Source organism: Acanthopagrus latus, chromosome 12 (assembly GCF_904848185.1).
Source record: "Acanthopagrus latus isolate v.2019 chromosome 12, fAcaLat1.1, whole genome shotgun sequence".
Taxonomy (NCBI): Eukaryota; Metazoa; Chordata; class Actinopteri; order Spariformes; family Sparidae; genus Acanthopagrus; species Acanthopagrus latus.
In genome coordinates this window covers 14,267,187-14,293,884 of record NC_051050.1, presented here as the reverse complement: position 1 = coordinate 14,293,884, position 26,698 = coordinate 14,267,187, and the positions used below count along the sequence as shown (strand labels likewise).

The 26,698-nt window shown below is 41.7% G+C and overlaps 1 protein-coding gene across 2 annotated transcripts in view; it reads right to left on the bottom strand.

The window, feature by feature from the left end:
* Positions 1-26,619, bottom strand: part of LOC119030427 (WD repeat-containing protein 70) — a 41,109-nt gene extending 14,490 nt beyond the window's left edge. The window contains exons 1-13 of one of the 2 annotated variants that reach the window (XM_037118005.1): positions 26,518-26,619; positions 25,544-25,603; positions 25,352-25,435; positions 25,170-25,266; positions 24,830-25,043; positions 24,166-24,225; positions 23,498-23,631; positions 21,650-21,803; positions 18,612-18,688; positions 11,699-11,873; positions 2,070-2,169; positions 1,513-1,597; positions 1,267-1,405 (exon numbers count right to left, since the gene is read on the bottom strand). In XM_037118005.1, the coding sequence (XP_036973900.1) occupies positions 1,267-1,405; positions 1,513-1,597; positions 2,070-2,169; positions 11,699-11,873; positions 18,612-18,688; positions 21,650-21,803; positions 23,498-23,631; positions 24,166-24,225; positions 24,830-25,043; positions 25,170-25,266; positions 25,352-25,435; positions 25,544-25,603; positions 26,518-26,542 (1,404 nt within the window). In that variant the 5' untranslated portion in view covers positions 26,543-26,619. The other variant, XM_037118006.1, reaches the window with a different exon arrangement.
* Between the last annotated feature and the right edge of the window lie 79 nt (positions 26,620-26,698).

Genomic DNA, 26,698 nt, shown 5'->3' with positions numbered 1-26,698 from the left:
GTGATTTTTATGGGCTTAAGTTTCCATCAGTATTATTATATAATTATACAATCCAAACTCAGTTGGGGTTCTCAATTGAAAACAGTATGAATAAAATATATTTAAGCTTTTACCTCATCAGCTTAATTGATTTTTGGAAACATGCTTATTTTGAATTTGATGCCAGCGATATGTTTAATGTTTGGACAAGAGCAACAAAAGACTGGAAAAGCTGTGGTATGCTCAAAAAACAGATGGCTGGAACATTCCACAGGTAAACAGGTTGATTGGTAACAGGTTATAGTTTAGTGATTCGGAATGAAGAGGGAGGAGTTCACCTCTTTGTGAGACACGTGATTGGATAAAGGATATTACAACATGGGCTAAGCAGCACTTCGTTGTCAGGAAACAGTTTGTTTGCAAATAAAAACATTCTGTCTTTAATTACCATTTTACACCATGTCACAATTCTTTTTGGAATCAGCATTTGTACATTTGCCTTGCGTGAAAGCTGGATTCACAAGATTTCGTGATTGTGTGATCGGCTTCAAGCTCTGCACTTGTGGCCAAACCATAGCGGTTAAACCAATCAGCATCCATTGAGGAACTGCTGGCAGCTAACGGCGAGGACCAGCAAGAGAAGTGAACATTCATTTGATAACAACAATGGCGGCTCCTCAAGAGGTTAGCATAGCTGCCATAGTATCTGTAATATCAGAGCTGGAAAGTACAATTCACTGAGAGAAGAGCAAAAAATGTAACTGAAGGCTTTTCTCAATGGAAAATGTGTTTTTTTTCCTCCTTTGACAGTTTTGGTAAGAGTTAGATTTATCAATGGGCTCCGCTCTCCTAATGTTGATCTGATTGGCTGAAGTTAGCCCGCGAAAGATGGTGACAAATAGATACAGTACGTCTAATCACCTACAGTGCATTTTTTTGAAAGTGCCTGTGTAATCCTGTGTTGGGTTACATAGAATTTAAATAAATCCCCATATCAGGCCAGTCAAATCTGTAAGGCCATCATACCGAGGCCTTAATAATTGCTGTTGTGTTTTCAGGCAGCTATAACCAAATAAAAACATTTCATGGCCGTTTTGTTTGAGCCCAAACTAATCATATGGAGGAGAAATGACAAGCATGTTGGGTTCATTATGTTTCATTGTGACTCATTTCGTTTCCTTTCCATTTAGCATCAATTTGAGACATTTTGGTTTGTAACCACTTCATCATATCAACCAGTTGAAAAAAACATCTTGCAATGATTGTGGACACTGAGGCAGAACTTACTGCATTTGTGACCTCGATTTCATAGCCCCGATGAAAGGAGGCCCGATCAAAGAAAACCAGCTTCCCATTTCCTTCGTCTTTCTTCACCGAGGTCCCCGTTACAAGAAGTTTGTCATCCGGGCTAAAACAGCAGTCAGTCCTAACAGGGAAAATGACACGCAGCCAATATCATGAGTTCATGATGCACACATAATTTGCACTTATCGAGCAGATTGTATTTAGAATGACAAGTGTAAAAATTCTCACATTGCAAAGTAGTTGGTCAGTCCAGTCGCTACATTCACAGGCTTCTTAAAGTTGCGTATGTCCCACATCTTCAGAGTGTCATCGCCTAGAAAACAGATGGAGACATCAAGTAAACTGTAAATTGATTTACTTCACAGACGGTCACCACAGTAGAGTTGTCATTGAAGTTATTTACTTTGCCAGAGCACAAAGTAAATAGTGGCTTTTCTTGACTGTACAACAAGGCCGCAAGAGTTATTTTTCATTTACGTTATAGGAAAAATGTTGAGTGAGAACTCTTAAACAGAGTTATTCCTGTTTGTCTTTGTGCTAGAAACCTCCTAACTAGATCCGACACCAAGGACAAACTCATGTGTTTCTGTGTATAATTTTGTTGGCGGTGGTCTCATTTTATTTGTACACTTGGTAAGAGTCAGGCTACTTTTCTGCTTAAAAAAACCTTGGTTTGGATGAAGCATTAGACCTAAAAACTGAGCTGGGGTGTCTGTGAGTGCAACCCCAATTTGTGCAACTGCTGGCTGTGTGGTTTGGAAGATATGTTCAGATATTTTTCTTACCTCCCCGTGAAGCGAGAGTCATGCCATCATAGGAAAAGGAGAGACATGAGGTGTCTGATCCCGGAATGTGTGCTTGTCGGCAGTGGAACTTTGTATGGACCTGAGCAGAAAAAGAGAAAAAAATCCATTGACCACACAGATTTATACAGGGTTTGTTTATGGTTAAGCAGTGCTATGTAACGCAACTTCTTCTTAAAGACTGGCATGAATAAGTCAAGTAAAGGATAAATGCTATTTCTTTTTTCCATGTCATGTGCTCAATCTATGTGTGAAAGTGTAGTACAGAGGTCATGATAGCAGCAAGTTGCTCCTGTTTGTGCCTAAAAACAGTTATACAAGTAAAAAATAAGAAAAACTTGAGCAATGTAGAATCAATAAATGTCCTTTTTTGTACCATAGATGTGTACAGTATCACAGACATCTCAAAGGACATTAAAAGAGAGTGGAAAAAGCAGACTAGATGTAATTGATTATCAATTACATGACAAAATGAATAATTAGTGCAGTTATGACTTGCTCCGTTTTTTCCATAACCACAGTCCCTTTGTTACCACTTACCATCGATATTTAAGAGTTCTTAGAATCCTCTGACATGCAACAGCATTAACAGCATCGGCTACAAGCTCTGCTTGTAGCCGATGCTGTTAATGCAAACTTCAGTGTGTCACTGAAGTAACAAAAAGACCTTTTCATTCTCGGTCTTCAAAACAACACACGGTTCCTATTTCCTCTGAGAGCACTGGACTATATGTTTACCCATGAAGCCTATTACAACTTATGAAATACCAGCAACTTCACCCACCATACCCACCACACTCCTTAGCAAGACTTCAGACCACAGAGATTTACCTTGGCAAGCTTAGACGCTTGCCTGACAGATGGTCTTTTGATTTTTCTACCCGAAATAGTGTTATAATATACCTACGGCGTACAGTTTACCAGCCAATAATGTGCACCAGAAACCTTTTTAACTGCAGTCCAGGGCTAACATTGCCCTTTGAACTATTTTAAATCACATCAAAATTGAAATGGCCACCAGGATCAGTTGAAAAATGAGGGCAAATTTAATTTCCAACAACACATGTGCAGACAGCAAAGAAGACAATTGAGGATTGAGATTGAGGTTTAAGGTCAAACAACGTTTTAATTCAAAAGTGTTGGTTAAGCAACATGTTCAAGTCCATCAACTAGATTACTATTAATTTTCAGTCTGTAAAGGTTGCATAATGTCTTCCGTGGATTTAAAGCAGCTTTGACAAGTCAAACAAAACTTAGGGTTATCTGATCATAGCCCTCACGATGTCATAAGGGTTTATCTCAGCCTGGGCTTGGATAATTCCATTTTATAACAGAAGGCCTGTGTTTAAAACTGGGGTTACGAGCATTTAAAAGACAAGACATGTTGGATGAAAGTCTTCTAAATTGCATTATTATTATTATTATTATTATTATTAATCTGAAATTGAAAGGAAAATTAATCTGCAACAATTTTAATAATTGAGAAATATTTTTCCAACAAAAATATCAACCTGTCCCTAGTCCCAGATTCTCAAATCGTATGCTTTATTTGTTTTCTTTGTCTTATGTGATAGTTAAGTGAATATTTTTGAGTTTTAGACTGTTGTTTGAACACACAAAAAAATCACCTTGGGCTTACGGGTTATAGGCCTTGTTAGTCATATTCTGAGATTTCAGGGCCTGCTAGCTCTAAACATTCTGAGCTTGCACAAGAAGTAATATCTCTCCATACCACAGGGAGGAGGTAGTTTGTTTTTGTCTCTCAAAAAGGGAAACCAGAAGAGTCAGGACTGCGCATATAAAAACCATTGATATAATAAAGCAGCGTTTGCCTTTACTTTTCAGCCCCACTCTCGCTAACGGGGGCACTTCTAGTCAAGAATATTTCCCATTAAAGTTGTAAATGGCAATGATGAAGAGGCGGAGATAATAAAATAAGGAGAAACCACACTAGATGGGTGAAATCATGGATACTTCTCATGAACTGACACGCTTAGTTGAGCAGGGAGACACAGCGAAAACTAGGGCCACACGGCTCACCTGTGGCCCCGACATTGGCCAATGGCCAACTAAATCGACCTCACAATGAACTGACTACTTGAGAAAACAATCAGAGGATAATGGAAATGATCCTTAGTTGAAGCCATGAATAATATATTGAACCAGAGGAAGTGCACATTCAATATAAGATATAGCAACCTACAATGGAAAAAAGAGGATGTCCGCACACTTAATATTACAGCCTCTCAGGCAATGTTTCCACCATCAAGCCCTTCTAACTATTTCCCCGGCATGCTGCTGTATATGAGAATGTGATCTTAGTCAGCTTGGCTGTGATGATCAGCATGTATCACTGGAAACCAAGTAGGCTAAGTGACATTTCAGTTGAGGGTCATTGTATGGAGGTGAGAACGGACTGATTACAAAAGCTAAATCAAACAGAGTCTCACCTATGTAGTTCATTATTTAAAAAGATGAGTTGTTCAAAAAGTTTAAGGATGAAGTGCAGCTTTAGTGGCATTTCAGAGACATTTTAGAAACCATGAGATTTTTCCATACACCCAATTAAGAAGTCATCCAGAATATCCCTAATTAATTCCAGCCACTGCATCCATGTCCCTCCTGCAAACAGAAGTATTTTAAGTTCTCGTCTAAACAGCTGTTTTCAAGATGGCCAGCCGTTCCATATACTTTCTTAGTGCTCAATTTCTGCAAGTAGTGTAGTACTGTAGTGCAGAGCGTGTGTGTGTGTGTGCCAAGATCTGCAGCTCAGGGCTGGAAATAACCCAGCTCAACAACTCCCCCCCACACACACTTGATTCTCTCTATCTTTCTCACACAGACACAAAGGAACAGCAAGAAGAAAAGCTCCCAAAAAGTACATGAGCAAAAGTTATAAAAACAAATACAACATTTGAATTTTATGTCACTCTGGCCAACCCTTAAGTTTTTGCTCCACATTATACATTTATGGATGCAGTATTTATTTCTTTTGCAATTTATCTGAGCATATTTCAATTAATCATTTAGTCTGTAAATGCCCATGACGACATCCTCAAGTTGCATGTTTTGACAGACATTTCATGCACAGGGATAAAAAGCTTTAAAAAAGCAGCACATTCTCATGCTTGAGAAGCTGAAACCATTATTATTTTTATTATTATTATTCAGTAAGTTGATGGAAAGACAATTAATCACCAACTTTTTGATAAATCAATTCATCGTTTCAGTCAGTTTTCAAGCAGAAAATGTCAAAGCTTTGCAGATTTGCTGCTTTTCTTTGTTTGCTTTGAAACAAACTGAAGAGTATTTTGGTTTTGGGCTGTTGGTTCGACAAAAGAAGAAATTTAAAGACGCCACGTTAGGCTCTGGGAAATTGTGATGAGCATTTTTTCACAATTCTTTGACATTTTAAAGACTAAACAATCAATCAATTAACCATAAAAGTGACCAAACTTAGTTGAAGCCCTAGTTCTCTCTGTTGCCTCCCACGTTAACTTCCTGGTGCCTCGGTTTCACCTGGACTCAGTACAGCCAGATTGCAGAGATCGATCATTAAAAGACAGTGGTGAAGCAATAGGTCTGGGAAGTAGACTGGCTAACACTCAAACAAACATAACCTTGGTTTATACAGCTACATTTTCATTAATTCTAAACGGAATGCAAATAAATCAGTGAAAAGAGAATTGCTGCAATACAGGCTTTTGACTCAGAAAGCTGGATAAGGAATTTGAGGTGAGCACAGAGTGTGGAGGGCAGATAAGATAGAGAAACGCAAAGAAACGCTGGCAAAAGGAGCAGGGGAGAGTGGGGAGAGCGGAGCGTGAGGTGAATGAGTGATGTGTCCTTACGATACAAGAAGGAAACGAGGCCATACTTCACTTCCAAAGTAAATGGAGGGAAGTTATTAACTTGGACGAGACAGATAACACAGTTACCTTGAACTGTAGATAACATGGAGTCCATTTAGCCATTTAGACTCTGTCGTCTCTCCGGGGGTAATTTTCTGCTTCCCATCATCATTTTACTCTTATATTACCTTGGACTCAAATCCATTCTCCTCATTTGTTATCTTAGATTATCCTCCCATTCTTTTATTTGCTGCAGTTAAATTGACATGCTTGAGAAATAACAGTCAAGAGGTCAATTTAATATGAAAACTACACAGCAGCAAAAGCATTAAAAACAGCTTAAAGTGTACGACTAAAACCCTGTCAAACACACAAGACGCCACTGTGAGGGTGCACGTCGACTGACTGAGCTTGTCTAGTTTATTTGATCAACCAGAAACAAAGACACCAGGGCCTCCATTTCAATCATGCTATCGCACATTGTGTAACCACATGTGTTGTGCACATGGACAATTGGAGCATGTCCAAACATACAATATTTCCATTCAAGCAACCACAAGCGCATCCATGCACGTCAGACACAAGTGGGTTGCGTCGGGGTCAGGAGGGTCTGCTAATGAATCGTTTTCTTGTAATTATCTTGCCTTATGAACTGTTTTATGAAGCTCAGCGGCACATAATAAAAATAGGTCGAATGGAGAGGATAGTCCAGTTATCCTCGAAGTGAAGACTTGCATGGTGGGAAAATATGGCACTAAACATGTAGCTATTACCCAATAAATGTTCAACGAGGAAACGGTGATGAAATCTGCTTTTAGTAACTCCAGAGAAATTTCCAGCGATGCATTTATTTTTTTCTGAAACGTGACCTCAAAAGAATGTTCTCCACCATAGCTGTAAGTGTCCTCAGGTCAACTAGTTTAAAAAAAAAAAAGTTATGAGCTCTATTTCGGCCTGTGATGAATCAGTTTTTTTCCCCCCGTTTTTTCATCTGATGTCTTTTTTTCTGAGATTAACACCATATGCTGTTTGCACATGCTGTGTTTCAACCCCTTTCATGTTGTATTGTTATGTTATACTGCCTTCAGTGTATGTTTTGTTTTAAAGAAATGTTTTCTTCACGTCTATACTTATGTTTTAAAAATATTCTCTCATGCTACCACACAGACAGGTGGAATGAGGAAAATACGAGCCTCTGTTCAGCTCTGGAGCAAATTAAGAAAAACAAAAGACAGAGACAAGGCTCATAAATGAAAGGCAGGAAATAATTGCAATTATTTCACTTTTAAACTTGATTGATGATCCCAGTCAGTAAAAGTAGTGCCTTCAATAGCTAGCTAGTGGTTGTTCTAGCTGCTTATTGCAAACATACACCAGATATTTCTAGATCATTTACTGCTGTTGTGAAAGCAGTAGTGTTTATTTACCATCCTGATGCTGGCTGGCATTGGTAGATGCCATGGTGTTTGCTTCCTGCGATAATCTACACAGCCGGTTTGTGAAACCGGATTCTTGTACACTGTTTGTAACTTCTCTCACGCCTTGTGACCTCCTCTGTAAACTGTGCCCTTCTCTCTGGCCTAAATAAGCAGCAGGCCAAATTCTCCTGGTTTTATTTAGAAGACCGATGTGTCTGTTTTTCTACACATAAATGCGTGTGTACCTTTCATATAAGGTCATGCGTGCATACATGCATATGCACAAACAGAGTCCTAATACACCTCTACTCCCGTTGGGCAGCGGGAGTTGATAAATAGCTGAAGGAACACAGCGTTGGGTTTCATCCTCAGCAGACTATGATAACAATCTACCACGGGGCCAACTGTTCCTAACCACGCTATCAGAGTATCATTATATAAATACTGCGAGGCCCTGCCTTTCCCCAACCTCCATACTTTTACAACCGCACACCTGAAAGACTTCATGATGCCCACTGTGCAGTCAGTTGTAACATCTCACTCTGACCTCTGCTACTTTCTGAGGATCGAGTGGCCAAACCGCACAAGTCCTGAACAGCTGCTCTGATCTTTCATGGAAATCAACAAGTGGTGATGGTGAAGCCGTGTGTGTGTGTGTGTGTGTGTGTGTGTGTGTGTGTTGGAGGATCACACTGGACTGAGTGCCCACATAAATTAAAAGCGTGTTTCATTTAACTGTGCTCCTGTCTCAGGCACAAACTCTACAAAAAAGTAGGACTCTGTACACACTGTTTCCAAGTCTTTGTTCAGTGTTTAAACATGTGCAAGGAATAGGCTCAACACTGAAATCTCTCACATTCACTTTAAAAAAGCGCCTCTTGTAGGTCATTCAGCGACTGTTTGTCATTACATGAAGAAAGGGTTGAGGGAGGGAAGATAAAGCTGTGTGGCAATGATAGAAATCACAAGCAGGTCACAATGAAGGCTGCAGGACTGAGATCCAGTGTAAATGTTTAGGATCAGACTATCTTTAGACAGGCCTGTTGATCCAGTTTGATTACAAACTAACTCTTTCTGGTTATCAGATCCTAGACTTTGGAAGTTCTTGTCTGACCCTACCGGGCCAGGAACAGTAAATTATGTGCTGGCCTGCACTGGTGGTCAGTTTATGCAGTTTACAGACTAGAATTGAAAACTGGAATCTGAAATCTTAGAGCTACTGTAATGTAGGTTATGAGCATTTTTTGTTATATTTGCTATAATACCCTTCCCAATTCCAATAGCAAACCATAAATAGAAAGGCTATGACAGAAAAATAAAAACATGGTATATGTGGCTGTCTCAAGCCTCCGTTGGCCTGAATTAAATGTTCGACGGTCTGTCTGCAAAAGTGTCCAGTTACCTGTTACCTACTTAGACCTTCAACAGCTTGCACTGTTAAACAAGGCGAAAGTAAAAATGCTACAACCAAAGAGGTAAGACAAAGCAGCAGGTCAAACCAGAGTCAGAATCAGTTTGGCTTTGACAGTGAGATCTGAGGGACTGAAAAGTGACACCGTGGTTATTATTTGGGCTTTTTTTGTTTTGAGGAGAATTTGCCATGTTCTCCATTTAGGTTGATCACAAAACAAGAATTATGAAGCCACCAAAATGAAGAATACTTGCTGTGGGAATTGAGCTCCAAAGGCAGTAAATGCAGAAAACAAGTGAAAGTTTGCCATGTCATCTCGTGATAACACTCTCCAACTAGGTAGGTAGTTCATCCAAACAACCTCTTTTTGGGTTTCACTTTGATGTCTGGAAACATCCAACTCCACCAATGACATCATAACATTCCTCAAGTCTCTGTGGTAATGTTTTTTTTGTACGAAAGGCCTGCACCCCTCAATGCACAGACTTTCACAGAGTGCACATTACCTGGCAACCATTTAAACGCAGCCTTGTAATTCTGGCACCGACCCCTCTGGTCAGAGAATGAGCATGCAATCACTCTCTGTGGCAGACCACTAAAAGAGACCTACTTGACTCCCCCATCACAGGATCAATCAACATATGTCAGGGTTCAAGAGCACGATGTGTCATCCTCAATAGTTTCTCGTCAGGCTGAGCTCTAGATCAAGGTCATGTACATGATTGATCCTGATTGATCTGCCTGCATATTCTAGCTATGAGTAATAGTGGCGATACAGAAGGAGATAGGCATCCTTTGAGCGGGGGGGAGCAGCAATAAAAGCATCCGGAGGTCAACTCCTTTTTAGGCTTGTAGCTGAATTCAAGTCAGCAGCGCAGGTTGCTGATTAGGGCAGAGGGCACCAACTACATTCTTGAGCCATTCAGACAGGACAGGCTCCAGTGGTCAGGCAACAGACATGACTATTGTAAGCTGCTATGGGACGCAGGGTAAATATTTAGTTTGGAGAAAGAGCGGTAATAAATTTGGAGAGCTTCAACCCAATCACTCGCAGCTTGCTGCTACGAGCAGCCCAGGGGTGGGATGATGGGTGAGTGGAGGAGAGTTGGGAGTCTGTTCAAGCACCAGTGCTCCTTCAATAGGAAAGTAGGTACAGGAACAACAAATCCTCCATCTACTACATTTTTTGTGCGTCCTGTGATCACGAAGTTGACTGTTGGAGTAATTATCATGTAGCCTACTTCCCATTTGACTAATCTGGATAAGCCCCTCTGCCCAATCAAGCTGTTCCAACTCACTAACTACAGCTTAATTGTCACTGTCACTATTCTCATATGAAATAACAGAGGCATTCAGCCTTGTCCACATATGGGGGATGGACAGATGAAAGGATAGGAAGTGGAACAAAGGAATTATAGTAAACATGTGCCACATTGAATTACAGATAAGGCTGGATGTCTTTTACTAGATAAAGGTTGTCTAAGACAGTATTAAGCCATATCTCTGTGCAGTCCTCCAGTTTTATTTCCCATCTTAAAATGTGAGTTCATACTGTTTTAGGACTCCCAGGTGAGTGACCACCTTTTTTTTTTTTTTTTAAGGCACTGTGGAGTAAGAAACTTATGAAACAATGTTTGCAAAAGACCTTAATATAATGCAAGACAAAACCAAAGTGGAATGTTGCACACACTCGGCGTACATGTCATCTTTGAAAATACTGAATTACGAGTGCTTCCCCTTCTTTTTTTTCCCTCTTCCCATCTGTTTCATGGAGGGGAATTTTTATGTGCAAACCAGCAAGTGAGCAGAAAGCTGCCAAACATGTTTCTTCACTGACCATCAGGAAACAATAACATGTCATTACCGTTTGCTGCAAATACATAATGAGAGATATGACAAGCATCAAGAACAAACACTCTCAAGTGGACAAAAAAATTCAAGATGCCCAGTAGATCTACTTAATGAGAGATGGTGCGGACAGTTTCTACAGCCCTGAACGTAAGTCATTATTACCTACAGTGACGATTCGTCAAATAGCTGAAGTGAAAACAGCCAAATAAATGAGAGCAACAAGGAGCCAAGAGCAACTATTACCTCAACTATGTGGAAGACTGGAATGAACACTTTGATCACTTAATTGCCTAATTAAGTAATTGTGGAAATTGTACGGCGGGAAATGGTGATCGGGCCCCCCAATAACTTTTATGTAACTCAACTCAATCATCACACGTCAGTTAATTCAGTTACATAATCAGCTATTTTGAGCCATGCTAGTGGCATGTGGATGCATTAGCAGTTGGCTCGAAGCACCACTGTGTCCAAGTTCAGCCTTACAGTGCCTCTGATACCATTTCTATACCAAAATTTGCTTTATATACACACACTAGAAATAGCCAACTGACTCCTTTCCCAATGCCAGTGGACAGGTTTGTCTGTCTGTTTGTTGGGCTGATAATGGAAATTGCTAAGGAGTATGAACTGATCTGTTGCTGACTTGAAGGCCAGGGAATACAGTACAGTGGTTATTGTTTTTGTATCTTCTTCTTCTTCAGTCTTGTTTCAAACTCAATGCTAACTCATCAATGTTGGAGCCCTGCTTGAATGGAGACAGTGGAAAAGTATTGACACACCACATCCTTTGCCTTAATGGGCATTATAATAACACGCCGGAAAAGGGGTGAAGATTAGCATGCCCAGCAGGATACTATCTGACTACACCCAGTTTAGACAAACACATTTTAAAGCCAGTCATTTTGATTTCTGGTCAGTGTTGGTCAGTGACTTGTTGAACTCTGACCTCTGTGCCCTGTGACCGGATGACCCAAGTCCCATGACTCTGCACCCGAGGCCATAACAAACAGACATCCTATGTTTACAACCTTCTGCACATTGTGGTGGTTGGTACTTGTGTGCGTGTGTGTTAAGACTCACGCTGAGGTTTCTGTCCCAGATCTGGATGGTGCCATCCTGGCAGCCTGCTGCAATGAGCTTCCCATCGCGGCTGTAGGTGCAGCATGTGGGGATGACCTTCTTTCCCTGGAAGGAGCGCGGTTTGAACACAGACTTGTGCTTCTTCTCAGAGTTCAGGTCCCATGTGCGTACAGTGCTGTGGACAGGCAGAGGATGCAATTTAACCTCACCCGACCGTCGTGAATCACTCACAAAAATCCTGCCCTCAAGACATATTTAAGTCATTACCACTATCTACCATCGCAATAAATCACAATCATATAGAGATATAATGTACCCGCCATTCTCATGAACATAAGGTTAGTGTTGCAGGGTTGAAGGGTTAGCAAACAGCAGAACAGTAGATCAGTCTGACAGGCATGTCCGAAGAGGCCATGAAATGTGAAAACACATTATACAACCTGGACCTCTGAAAAGGTAGAATAGAAGTTCAAAGTTCTCATACAGTACATGTGCAAATAGGAGGTTTTATTCTAAAATGTCATATAAATGTTAAGCCTGCCAAAAACTGATGGTTACAGGTTTATATGTAAATGAATACAGATAGAATTAAATTGTCATAATAAAACCTATTAACTAATATCATCCATAAAAGTACAATTAATGTTTCCTTCAAGCCACTGACAAATTTAGATATATGTATGCTTAATCAATTAAAAATGAAGAGACATACTCAGAGTTCGTCAGGATTTCTGCATACTTCGAATTTTTGGGAGATGAGCTACGATCTGAGAACACCACGTTGTTTAGATTAAAATAAGGTGGAACATTTCACCTTTGACCCTGTTGGCTTGGCTTGCTGTCAAGAGGATGTCCAAGCAAGGGATGTTGCACACAGCTAACACCATCCTAGCCCAAACCACCTAATGTCCTCCAATCCAGGCTTGTGAAAACCCCGACAGTGTATAACAGAGGTGAAACAGATGAAAAAAAGCAGCAAGTTATAGAAGCCATTGAAAAAAAAGACAAAACAGGCCTCAAACCTCCTTCATATTTACTGAACTACCTGACTCCACGCAAACATGTTAGCTAACCTCTCACACGCCGTCCCTCCCACCAGACAGAGCGTGTCCAAATGTGTCTGTAACCCACTGCTTGCTTTAGTGAGCACCGTGACCTTTGGGTCATGAGGTCAACAGAGGAGTATAAACATACAGGCAGAGCTGCTACTAACAGCCAGGCGAGGATTCCTCCGTGGCCGGCTACAAAGTCACAGACACACACAGACACACACACTCAACTGTGTTTGGATAAGTCTAACAATGTGATACAAATGCCAGCTGAAGACATATGGTTTGAGTGAGAACTGGCAAGGGTCAAATAAAACTCTGTTTGATGCATAGATGTGTTTAAATCTGCACAAACCAAAGCTGTTAATAAATCAAAAGGTCTCTTGCTGGGAAAAGAAGATGTTTAAAGTCACGTACAAAAAGGAGGTTGCCCGGTACGACCCGAAGGCCACGGCAGGGTACAGTTAAGTTATTTACACGAGCAGATATACGTATGCGTGAATGACAAAGAGTGGTAGCCACGGACTGGATGACAAATTGGTCCACCTGCTGCCTCACACAGACATCTGTTTTGTTTACAGAGGACCGAGGGCGTCTGTCACGCCAATAAAGACAACATAACCTTTTCGCGTAGCACACAAAACCTGGAATGTTATTTATCGTAAGGGCTCTTTCCAAAACATGGCAGCGCTGGCTGTCAGGGGGATAGGGCAGAGAGGCTGAAGCCCACCAGTGTTGAGCGCAGGGCGAAGACTGCACACCCTCACCTGTCAGGGGTAAGACGGAGAGCAGGGCAGGGGGAACTCTCAGCAATAATATGTGGTACTTGTAGAACTGTTAAAGTGTAAAAACTTTCCATCCCTCATTAAAAGATCAAACGAAGTAATAATAAAAATGAACTTCAGTGCCAGATACTTAAACTTTATTCCAGAGGGAAACATGTGGGGTGGTCTCAACCTTATTTTCTCATAAGAGGTGGTTGTTTGGGGAAAACGATGGCAACGAAAGAGAAGAGATGTCAAAATATTCACAAGCGGCATTGAGAAAACATTCGAGGGAGATCCCTGTAACCCTGTTTTCCCTTCAATCGGCAGCCCCTTCCTCCCATTCAAACGCTTCAGAGACAGAGGGGTGAATGCAATAAAATGAGACCCATACATCCTCAGTCATGCGTGTGCACTTTACGAGGTCGCACAGTCATTCACACATCAAGTGAGGAATGACAACTCACCCAGGCCCCAGATTTTATCTGTCTTTCAGGTTATAGGCCTAGTGGGGGTGATGGTTGCAAGGATCACTTTCCCAGATGATCAGATAAGGAAGAACGAGGGATAAGAGAGGCGTACGTCTTATATAAGGTTGTTTATTGGTCGAATTCCGGCGACGGGGACAGTCTTGTGTTGCCCGATGGCCGGTTGACTGACTAACTGGGGCTCTGTTATGAGAAAGGCGGATTAGGAGGGGAAGATGCCCCATCTTGCATTGCAGCTGAAGAAGATAAAGTGGGGAAGGCAAACACGGAGTGGCGCTCAAGCAAGGAAGCAAAGGGAAGAAACACTCTGAATGAAGTGCAGAGGCATTGTAGGTACATTGAGATACTGATTCATGCAAATTCACAACAGTATTAATGTAGCAAAATTTGAAAATTGACCTAATAGGAGCCTTAGCAGGACATGTGAACCCACACACTGCAGGTACACATCACTGCACTCAAGCTAAAAGAAGTCAAGACAGCTGATGAAATAAAGAAATCTGGTTGATAAAGATGCACTCCCACCACATCCCCATCAGGAAGTAGCCTCATTTTTAGTTGGGTAAGAAAAGAAACAAACATCACACTCACACAATAAAGAACTTAAGGTAACTGTCAGTCAAAAAGTCAGCCATGACTGTACATCGAACAAGAAAGATAAATGCACTCCTTAAAGGTATGGTATGTGCGTTCCTGGGGAGGATATGGAACACTACCTGTGTAAGGCATCCAACAGTTAGAGACAATCCGGACTGTCGGTGAACCTGATGTGCAACGTGTGTGGATCGCCCCAACACGCTCACACACACACTATGTGGTGTCTGTCCTCACTCTTCAGCCCTGTCACGCAAATCACGCTTAGTAATTTGCCAGTAATGCCCTTTACCCTCAAAAAATCCTAAGTAAGCTATCGCCAGTACTAGTCTGACTCAATTGATGTCGAGTCCCTTTCCGCTCTCTGTGTGCTTATGGTGCAAGATAAAGGATAAAATGAATACTACCGAGAAGCCGGCAGAGACTATATCCTTCCTGAAGCCAACTACTAAAAAGGCGACTATTCATTCGATGAAGGTGGCAACTGGTGTCCAATGGTGCGTTCCATTGTAAGTAGGAATTTCCGAGTTCCCGGATGGCACTTTCTACTGGAACGCCCCCTGAACTTGGATTTCCAGTTTGGAAAATCAAATGCACCTCACCAACCAAAAGCCAAATCAAAACAAAAACTGCATACAAGCACAATGGCTAATCAGACTTCTCCCAAGAAAAAAAAAATAAAAAACACCAAAAATGATAATTCTTATCCAGACAGCAGCTTGAATTAGCTCAGTGCAACATTCTATTTTTATGGATGCCCGCCAATGAAAATGACTTAATATGTCACATGCATCACATTATGTGTTTGGGTTGAGCACATGACAAAGACAAATAGTTTGTTTCTCAGCAGTAAAAAGGACCTACGATGTTGTCCTCTGGGTCTCCTTGCATACAGCTCCACATCCAAATCCAGCTGCAGCCCTGACTGCAGGCCAGCACAAAAGGGAATCCCTGGCATTCAAACCTCCTGGAAACATTCCCCAAATTGTGTGTATTTGTGTGTGCACATGCTCAAGTGTGTCCCTCAAGACTCAACAGAAGTAACATGTGGTCCCAATTAGAAAGTCGCCGTTTGTCCTATCCTCTGCTCCGCTGGCTGAAATCTCAGTCACAAAAAGAGCATAACATGAATTTCTGATTGTTCTCCTGGGGTACCATAAAACGACGAAAAGTGAAAACCGAGAATCAGCCATGTCATGTCCTTGAAGCCACGAATGCAAAGCTGCACACAGCGTTAGTTTGTTAACAATTCTACAGTATGTGCGGTGGTTTGTTAACTTTTGGGTGAATTTTTAAGCCACTACTGTTTAGGATTTAGGACACAAAGGGCTGCTGCTCACAAAAGTCCCAGCCATAATTTTAGTTTACTTCAAGCTCAATCCTGCCAAAGAAATACTTCCACCGGGAGTGCACCAAGCACACACTTCCTTCACTTTCTGAGAAATAAATCTGTGGTTTTCAAACAGGTGTTCCGTCTTTCAGCAAAGACTCAGTAAAAGCGGCTCAGTGCTTAATACGCATTTGGCCCCTTTGGATCCAACATGAATAATGTAGGAAAACATTTTTCCGTTTTACAATCGCTCGACTCTTAAACAGAGCGACAGTCGAATGTGAAATGTTGACACGTTCACACCAGTCCGAGCAGAAACTCTTTTCACTGACGGACAGTTCTGCTGAAGCCCCCATTCAACCCTCTGTGTGCAGGGACAATCACTACCACCCTGCTGCTGCATTTTTGTGCTTCATCAGTTCTTCCCGCTCATCCACTTCCTCTCGGGGAAAAAAAAAGTCTGGTAAATGAAATCATTCAAGGACCTGGGAAGCAGTTCTTATGAATGAGATTCAATACAACCAGGAGACACCTTCAATTAAGGTGCTGGGCGGTCCAGTGATCATGCTTAATAACCTATTCAAATAAACACAACAAAGACTCTCTAACTAGGCTGACACGGGAAGAAAGACAGAAAACCAAGGTGTTGGTCTGATGTTTGAGCAGATACAGCCAATAGCAGACACCCGCTGGTACTATTGGCAAACTGCTGGTCCATTCCAAAGAGAGGCCCACTGACTACAGTCTGGCCTCTGCTGAATCTATAGTTGTTCAAAGAAAAATGCACCGAAGTGGAGGGAGCAGAGCACATCATGAGGGGGTGACGGGCAAAGAAAGGACGAAACATTGATGGTCCCTTCATATTAACTGGAGCATTACTGATGGAGCTAAATGAGGATGAGCAAGAGGCAACCACCAGAACAGACTGTAATACGCTGACAATCCAAAATCCCAACCAAGTCCGTCTTCGCAAGAAATTCAATCAGGAAACTTAAGACCATAAAAGGACAAAAAGAAAAACCTATTTTTTCCAATACAGAAGCTGAAAGTTTGGGCCAGTCGTGTGTGCTGAGACTGCACAGAAGTTCTCTTGAATTTAGTCCTGGGCCCGGTTCCAAGAAGTGGGATGCATTATGTGAGTGAAATCCAGAACCCCTTCATATCTGGATGGATCAGCGTTGCCTGGGTGCTTTTTCATCTAGCTTAATGTGCAGCCAGGAGAGCTCGGCTGCTCTGCTAACATACCAAGGAGGGGGGAAAAAAAACCATGCATGCTAAAATCTTAAAACTTTAAAAGTCTAGTGACACATGCACAAAACTAGAGAAACACACAATAACATTTGCATCTTCGCTTCATAAAGTGAATTTTGATGCAAATTTCACATTGGCAGTGATATTCATGTGCCTGAATTTGACTACGTTCATGCTGAAAATGAGGCGTACAGAAACAAAGTAATGCGATCTGTACGTTTGGCACCTGTTTAAGCCCTTGTGGCTTCATCCTGTTTGCATTGGAGTCTTACTGAAGAGGTGGCAGGTTTGAAGGCAAGTTGTTCGACCAAGAAAGTTAAGCACAGCACTTAATCACTGTGTAGCCCTTGTATTGCACTGCATGTTACTAATGTATTAAGTAAGAGTGCAATATGTGAGCTCTAACACGGGGGGATAGATGGACATCTTTCACCTGTAAATCACTGCGGGCAGCCCCTCCCTCTCTCTCCTCCTCGCCTCCTTCTTGCAGGTCGTTGCGTCGACCTGCTCTGCAGCAGTGAACCCTCCTCACATGCAGCTGCCTGTGAATGGTTCCCTGTGCGCTCCTCTCCACTGTTCTCCTGTGAGCCGGCCAGGGGCAACACCCAGTGCTAACGTGCCAGGGGAGGATTTCCAGAGCCTCCATAAGAGCTAAATAAACCAGCCTCCACATCTGGGAGAGCAGTAACACTGGTAAACACCGGGCCGCAGCCTGCCCACAAAGCTGGGCCCTTGTTTCCACTTAATGATGATAGCCCTGGGTTTCTGCACTGCTGCCTGTCACACTCACTCACTCATCACTGTGGTCTCACCCGAAGTCACACACATTCACTCACAAATATTTACTTGCACCTTTACACGGGACAAAGGGTTACAGCTACTGCAGTCATACAGTACTAGTGCTGCTTTTTCGCGAGGCAGAAGGCTACAAAAGCTCTGTTTTCTAAAGCAGAAAGATTAAATCATCTACACGTGTGATGTCTTCTTATCTCCAGCAGTGTTGCTCTGGTCCAGTCACCTCATACAAATAAAAAGGATGCAAAATTTGGACTTAGCCATGTGTCGGTGCACAGCTGTGAGGCCAAGATACCCTCTACAGAACCATAATCTGGACTAGAGGACTCCCTGCTGGTGACAGAGGACATGAGAGCAAAGAAAAGATGTTGCCTTGGACATGACATGAAGTTAAATGCCAACTGATAACTGACTGAATGTTGAAATGGTTATGGACCTTCTAATCATTTATCAGCAAACTACCAGATACATGTCTAATATGCCTGAACAATTAGAGGCCATTTTGGTGAACGTTTCTCCTTCTGAAAATATAATGGATTACACCGTGATTGTTTAGGTTTACAATACGTACAATATTGAAGCCACAACAAAAACCAGGACAGTAAGAGAGTCTTTCTACAACTCAGAGCTCACAACACTCACCCATCATTGGAGCAGGTCATGAATTCTTCCTTAATCTTTGGATGCCAGCAGCCGGAATTCAGCATCGCCGTGTGGCCCTGAGAGGAGCAGAAAGTAAAAAATTAACAAACTGCACACTTTTAACAGGCACTAAACTGTTGCTGGCCAGATCCTGTAGTTAGCTTCCAGCAACATAAAAGGGGTAATGTCGCCAGGAGGAACCAATGAAGGTGGATTCATGAGGAAGTATTTTGCAATCATACTGCACACAAATTACGTGCAAAGACAGCTGTTGTTCTTCATGTTAAATCTCTAGCCAAAAGCTGCTGCGCAAAAGGTCACCAGTTAATTATTTCAGTGGTGCCGTTACGTTTTTGTGACGATGTACCATCAGCCTGAAGTACACAGCAACGATAAGGTCTGTATCCAGAGACTCCGTCGTCTACAAACCAAACAAAAGTTCCCGCAATGTGCAATTATGTTGCTGAATCTGAATGGGCCTTAAAGGGGCTCTCTCTTGAGGAAAGGATCTTTTCGTAACCTTGACTTTTGTCCTTCCTCGACTTAGGCCTTTGCCTTACCACTGAGCCAGTGAACTCTGAAGCAGTGCAGCAGGCTGTCACAGCTTCAACCTTTTTAGATATTTCCTCTGCTTGAGTATTCCTGTGGAGAATTACTCATAACAAATGACTTCAAAGCGGGATAACCCGGAGAGAGGCCTCCCCCAGTGCCAGGTCAGAGAGGAAACACTTCAGCATGCTGCGAAAAGGCTTCAGACATGACATACCGCTATTTGACAGGATGCTTGATAAAGCAGAGCCATGCATGAGCAGGGGTTGACCAAATGACACTGGTATGTGAGGCCTGCCTGTTCACTGTCAAATACTTCAAACACACCACTTTAATAATCGATAAAAACAAACTGCCTCTCTGCTCCATCTGTTTAACAATTTAAAAGGACTAATAAAAAAAAAGCCAAGTTGTTAAATTTTACGGTTAAATAAACAACCTCTATACGAAGGGGTTAGAGCTCAAATGGGCTATGAATGGCTGCCTCGCTGCTCTGTGGAATAACATCAAAATAAACAGAATCATCCATCACAGGTGCTTCATGATTCACCGATTCCTCTTCCTTCCTTAAACAGTTTAGGACGACAAATTGCCAGTGAAACAGACGGATATCCATACAAACAATGAAAAAAATTTAGTGACAATCAGCGCTAAGAATATAGTGTTGACAACAAGAAGTGATTTGCCGGGGACAATAATGGCCAGTCCAGTTTGTGTTTATTGCCAGTTACTTTAAGCATGGATAAACAGGTTTCTGTGCTTAAACCATCAGTCGAATTATCAGCTGATTGAACTACATAAAATCTTAAAAAGAACAAACAGATTCACATAAAATAAACTGACAGCAATATTGAATGATGATTTTAGTTCAGTTATGAGGCGAAACATTCTCTGGTTTCAGCTTCTCGGATTTTAATATTCGCTCCTTTTCCATTTTTCTCTCTTAAGATTTTAGGCTGCTCATCAGACTAAAAAAAACTATTAAAGGATTTTTTGGGAATAATCAAAACAGAGCTGCAGATTTTTTCAGATTTACCTGGATTTTACAGAACAAACTATCATTCCATTGCACTGCATGTGCATACACAGACCTCTGCTTAAAGTTGGATGAGGCAGGAGGCAAGTTACTGTCTGTCACCAGAGGCAGAGCAGAAGCAGGGACTTAATTATCACATGAGGCAGCTAATCGACTGGGACGCAGTCGGCAGGCCAAAATGCATTTTCATTGAACCAAACTCTCCGATCAGCTCCAGATGGGACTGGGCAAGACAAGAATGTAGGACATCCAGGAAACTTGCAATCAATGGGCCTGCACTTGTTCAAGTAATTCATATGGCTAGTATAAACTGTGTCTAAATGCACTGCAGCTGGCACAGATGACTGGTGACCACCAATACAGCTTCCTTAAACACAGTAAAAAACAAACACGACCACTTAATTAGGATCCTCCTTTGTAGATGCAGGTACAGGCAAGACATGAACCACGACAGTCTTCAAAGCATGTGGTGTTTCCTCTCCCTCTGAGACTGCCTGTGGCTCGTCACACAGCACAGACCTTCATCGTTGCGTACAGAAACAGACGAGCTCGTGGCTACACCTTGCTACCATTATGCATTTGCAGGATCTATCAACAGGGCAGAGGAGCAGAGCATCCAGCCTCTGTTTATAATTAGAAGGCACTCTTCGGGACTTACTAAAAAAGTGAAAACATAAAATCCTACAACATCTTTAGAGCTGCTATGTTTAAGTTTGTTTTATGTTAAAAATGTATGAAATGGCAATGAACATGGAGCACTTGGTAGCTCATTTGGTAGAGCGGGCGTCCCATGTGCAAAGGCCTTGTCCTCACTGCAGCGGCCCAGGGTTCAAGTCCAACCTGTGACCCTTATGAATGCCCCTATGAATGCCTTGATATGCGCATATGTAACGGTGCATGTATTTAAAAAAAGCTCACCAAAAAAAAAAGGTTATACATTGTACCAATCAAGACTGCTGAAATCTGACAACGTGGCAACAATCCTCCAACAGTTTAGAAGGAGCAAGAAACATGAGTTATGCAAAGATCAAACAGGTTTTAAACAAACATCCACGTTTGCCAAACATATTTGGAGGAGATGTCTGAAAGAAACAGTTAAATTGCTGCCTAAACTGTCTGTTGTGAAATCCAACTCAGTCTACCAACCAATGTTTTGGTCTAACCCACCATACTTGCCGCAGTTGTGTGCTCACGCAGGTTTCCTGTGCAATTGGAGAGTACTACTGACATTTCTGGTGTAATCACTTGTGCTATTTTCCTCCCGGCTAAATTGCTGGCTTGTTTGTAACCTGTCTGATCATCTGACTGCTCGGGTCTATTGCCATGTCAGATCTCATTGCCGTGTTGCCAGAAAGCTTTCACTTTAATTAAGTATAGTCTGTCTTTCTGTCTTTGAAATGACCGCCCAAGTTGAAATTAACCCAAATTATACTGTATGCGAGCACCACTTTACCTTGGTGTTGGCCATATCCACAATGTACTGGTCTCCCTTTATACACTCCATGACATTGAAGCCATCACGGTCCAACACTTTGGCCTGTGCGTTGCCAGAAACTACCAGGATGACATCACCAGTCATGCTGTACTGGAGGGACTTGATCTGATGGCTGAGGGGTCACAAACACACACACACACACACAAGAGAAGACATCTGAGATACTTTTACTTTGTATTTATCTAGAGCTGATAAGTTCTGATAAGTGTCTTGGCCATCTGCGAAATGTGATCATTCAGGCTTTCTGCACCAAAACAATGTTACACAAGAAGCTTTTAATCCTTCAAAGTGTTCGGGGACAAAAACAAACAGTAGATACATGTAGCTATAGGAACAAAACAACACAACATCTGATGTACATCTGATGATCCGTCTCTTTGATCTACGACACGCAACACAAAGTTACTCGAGAACTGGAAAGAATAACACTCTTTGAAATATAACAAAACACTGTAAGAAAATAATCATAACAAAAATCTGCCATCAAAGACATGTACCAAGGTATGCATAGTGAGTAACTTATTTAATGTTCTAACTGGGAAACAGGCATGTTATTCAAAGCAGTGTGTACAATCGAAGAGACAGAAAACTATCTGGACCACTTAGCCAGAGAGAGATTAGCAATTCAGGTCAGTTTCAAACAGAATTAACACAGCGGGGGGTAGACGGGGCATAAACATCTCTGTACAGGGCAAAAAGTTTCATTGCTGAAATGAAAGGGAGCTCAACACTGATGCTGTTTTTAATTGGCATCTTCAAAGACTCGCTGCATAAAATCAAATCCTCATTTTCCTCCCGATTCCCTCAAAAGTTGGGACGCTGTGCTGAAGAGAATGCAATAGTATTCCTGTCCTTGACATAAAGGCAACTGAAAACAGGACCAAGACAATAAATGTAATATTTGACGTATATAATTCATTGATTTTTTTTTTAACAATATGCTTATTTATTTTGATGCCAGCAACACTTTCCAAACAACTTGGGACTGGAGCGACGAAAGACTGGGAAACCCTTGTTGAACCCTCCAAAAAAAACACCTGTTTGCAATATTACACAGGTAAACAAGTTCATTGTTAACAGGTGACAGTTTTGTGAAAGAGGCATCCTTAAGAGGCTCTGTGAAATATGTGATTGTATGAAGGTTGTTACTACGTGGGCTAAAGAACACCTAAAACTGGAGTCGGTAAACAGTTTATTTGTAACAGATTGCGTTCAGTTTTTGTTTAAGTTTCATACAGCCTCAGAACATTTTGGGAGTCATGGTTGTCATTTGACTGAGCTCATATGTTGCCTTTTTGGGTCATGGGACAGAGGAACAGTGGCTCGCTATATGAAGCTCAGCTTGTTAGTAAACCGAACAGGCCACTGGATCACATTGTAATCAAATTAAATGTAGCGTAAATTCCTGTTAATAAGCGGAGGCCTGCTCCAGCTCAGTCCACTGGTTCCCAAAACCCAAAAAAGAATTTGATCTTTGATGATGGCCTCAGTGAAACACAGGATAAACACGGGCAGACACACAAACACCCACAGATCTCAACCATCTGCTCCTGAAAGGCTCATTTTGAATGAAAAGAGGATGTCACAGAGTTAACACGCGGCTCAATGATGCTCAACAAGTGTGTGTGTGTGTGTGTGTGTGTGTGTGTGTGTGTGTGTGTGTGTGTGTGTGTGTGTTTGTGTACATGTGTAGACTTTGGCACACATAAATACAGTGAGTTTACCTGATGTTTGTATGAAGCTAATTAACCACATGTTCCACAACTGTGTTGATGTGCCACGTTGAGTTCTCGGAAGTTGACTCACCACTCACAAGGCTGGAGGGATCGGAAGGCCTGCAGGGCCTGGTCCATCCCGGCAAAATCCCAGAACCGAACATCATAATCATACCCGCCGGTCACCAGACGGGCTCCGGAGGGATCCAAGCCAAGAGCCGATACCTGATGAGACAATCAGCTTATTTAAAACTAAAAAACAATCTATTGGCCAGCACAGCTCAGAGCACAAGCAGCTGTAGAGGTAGTCATACTTTCTGCTCGAGAGACAGCAAAATAAATAGATGTCAATATTTAAAGTTTGTTCTTGTGTAATAACCCTATTATTCAGATCTAAACTGTTTTAAAACTGCAGTCAGCACTGGATCTGGACACCAGATTCGTTCTGTACTGAAGACAAAAAACAAAATTTACTCCAGTTTGCGCTGCTTAAAAATATCAAGGGAAAAAGTCCTTCTGCTGCTCTCACTGCTAAAATTCAGCAAAGTTTGGTAACCTCGGCTGAAAATTTCCAATAACTGATGCAGATCTCCGCTATCAGATGTGCATAATGGGAATAAAATATGGCGTTGATTATACGCCACTTATGATGAATAAGACCCTTCTTCTTTCTAACAGAAAGCCATTGAATACATTTCCATAGAGCCACATAAGGAACGGTTATAATCACGGAGTGCTGACAGAAGAAGAAGTCCTTACCGTCTTGGTGCCGTGCTGCAGAGTAATCTCATGAGTGTCTGGAATCTTCTTCACTGGATTCTAGGTTGGAAAGTTGAGATGAACATAAGGAAACAGTAAAACACAGAAAAAGGTCGAAGTAGGTATGTGGTTAAAGAGTAGCACTCCATTCCAAGACTCAATTACACATGACATTTGACTAAAGAGCCTGGAATCAGTCTTCAGGAACAGTTTAAAAGGTTAGGATCTGAGCTATCTCGCTCATATAACCTAAAAAGTTTACATCCCTACGTGATGGTGTGAACAATAAACAGGAGAAAACACTAATTACTGTTTGGTAATAGATCATCCTGTAAAGTAAAACACCAACCACTGATTATATTTTCTAGTGCTGCCATCTAGTGGTGACATGTTAAAAGCACCTCACAGTACAGAACAGGCAGATGCCTTTGTAGGGTTTTTACACTCTCAACATTAGCCGGCTTTGCTTTTGGACACTAAACCAAACAACAGCTACATGATGCCGCCCCAGTAAAACAACAGCATTGGCTTCTCGTGTGGCTCGTTACAACTTATGGATCCAGCTTTAAGGCAGAAAAATAAAGTCAACGTGAACCAGGTTGTCTACCAGTAGTTTGTACTCCACATGTAATGCCTACTATTAAGTGGGGCATTTCAGACATACATCATCATCCTCATCTTGTGCCTCCTCCTCATCATCTTCATCACTGGAAGCCGTGCTGTCTGTGTGCCCTGGCCTGCGAGGAAGTCTCACACGCTCGTCATCATCATCGTCCTTGGCTGTAAATTGAGGAGGCAGTGGAGGCCCAATGAGCTCTGAGTCCGAGTCCGAATCCGAATCCGAGTCAGAGTCACTACTGCTCTCACTCTCCTGTTTTCTAGGAAGAAAAGAATAAATTTGCTTAATTAACAGAAGGCAAACTACCCACAGAGGCAGTGGCAGCCTGACCAAACTGTAATATACTATTCACTTAAACAAGCAAACAGCAAAAATCCCTGGTTACCTAGATGCAGCAGCAGCTTTGTCTCTGTGGACTGATGGCTTGACTGATTTGGAGCTCTCCCCTTCTTCCTCCATCTGACTGTCCTTATGCCGTTCCTCTATAGAAGCAACAACCACAGGTCAGTTACACACAAACTGGTGACAGAATGACTACTAAACATCTCACAGTGCTGGTAAACCTACCTAACACATGTTGACTCCTCTCAATGGCTGTTCGACGCGTCTGTTCAAAAATGGCATCCAGGTCAAAGGTCCGGGCCTTCTTACCTGAGGTGAACAATGACAATATACTTTACCAATGACTGTTGCAAACCATATTGTCAGTTTATCTTATAAGAATTAAAATAAGCAAGTCTGATTATTGACTGTACATACCAAACCCAGAGAATCCCATGACAGATGCCATGTCTCCATCACCACTCATCTTGCCTGATGCTGCGAAAGGGGCAAGTAAATTGTTAATCTCTCAATCTGTCATCAAAATACAGGCTGCAACTCTCTTGGTTTTAGAGTTTTCTTTGCAAGCTTAAGCAGCTACAACTACAAGAAACCCTTCAGTGAAAGACTTGTCTAAAGAAAGGAAATAACACTTGAGTATCGATTTCTGAAAGTCCTGCCAGACTTAAAATGGTCAAGCCATAAATAGAACACTCAAGTGCCAGACTTGAGTACATTTCTGATGTACCTTGGTATTTAAAAGATATGAATATTTCCTATACTGCAACAACTTTATGTTATATATAATGCACCCGAAAATAATAGGTGGAATTCAATATCTAACTTACACTGGCCCAAAACAACATTTTAGGAAACATAACATTTCGGGACATTTGTGTATTGTTCCGTTTTGACCCTCATGGCCACCGTACTACGTTACTATAACGTTGTACCACATATCTGGCACAACCACACACACAAAAAACACATGTTTATACACTGACTTTTTCGAGCCCCAATAAGCTTAGAATATAACGTAATATTATGTTAGAAAACAGTACAGTATTAGTATAGTATGAGATGTTGGAGGACTTAACAAATTTAACGCTGACAAGAGCCCCAATTATTTCTCGTCTGCAAGACAACACCATCTTTTCAGGCCAAATCAACAATTAAAAAGCTTATAAATGTCTATTTTCTACACTGAGAGCACCAAGGCAGAGAACATAGCTAGCAAAGGAAGCTAGCAAAAACATATACGACGTTTGTTTCTTCTACATGCTAACTTAAGATAGCGAGCTGATAAATGTCAGACAAACCTGAAATACAGCTCGATATGCCTGCACATACACTGTAAGTGGCCTACAATGAATAAACACAGCTTAAAGACGTGTAAAAGCAGAAGTTGCTACCTTCATTCACTTTGTTGGGATCCATGTTTTCAAATACGAAGATCACCTTTGACTTCCGGAAGTTCTTTCTTCTTCTTCTCTTGCGGATGTTGTGACACAGCTGCTGCAGAGCGCCCCGAGTGTCCAGTCTGCTCCGGGTTAGCTCACACCACAGCAAAGCTCAGTTTATTGTGAGATTTAA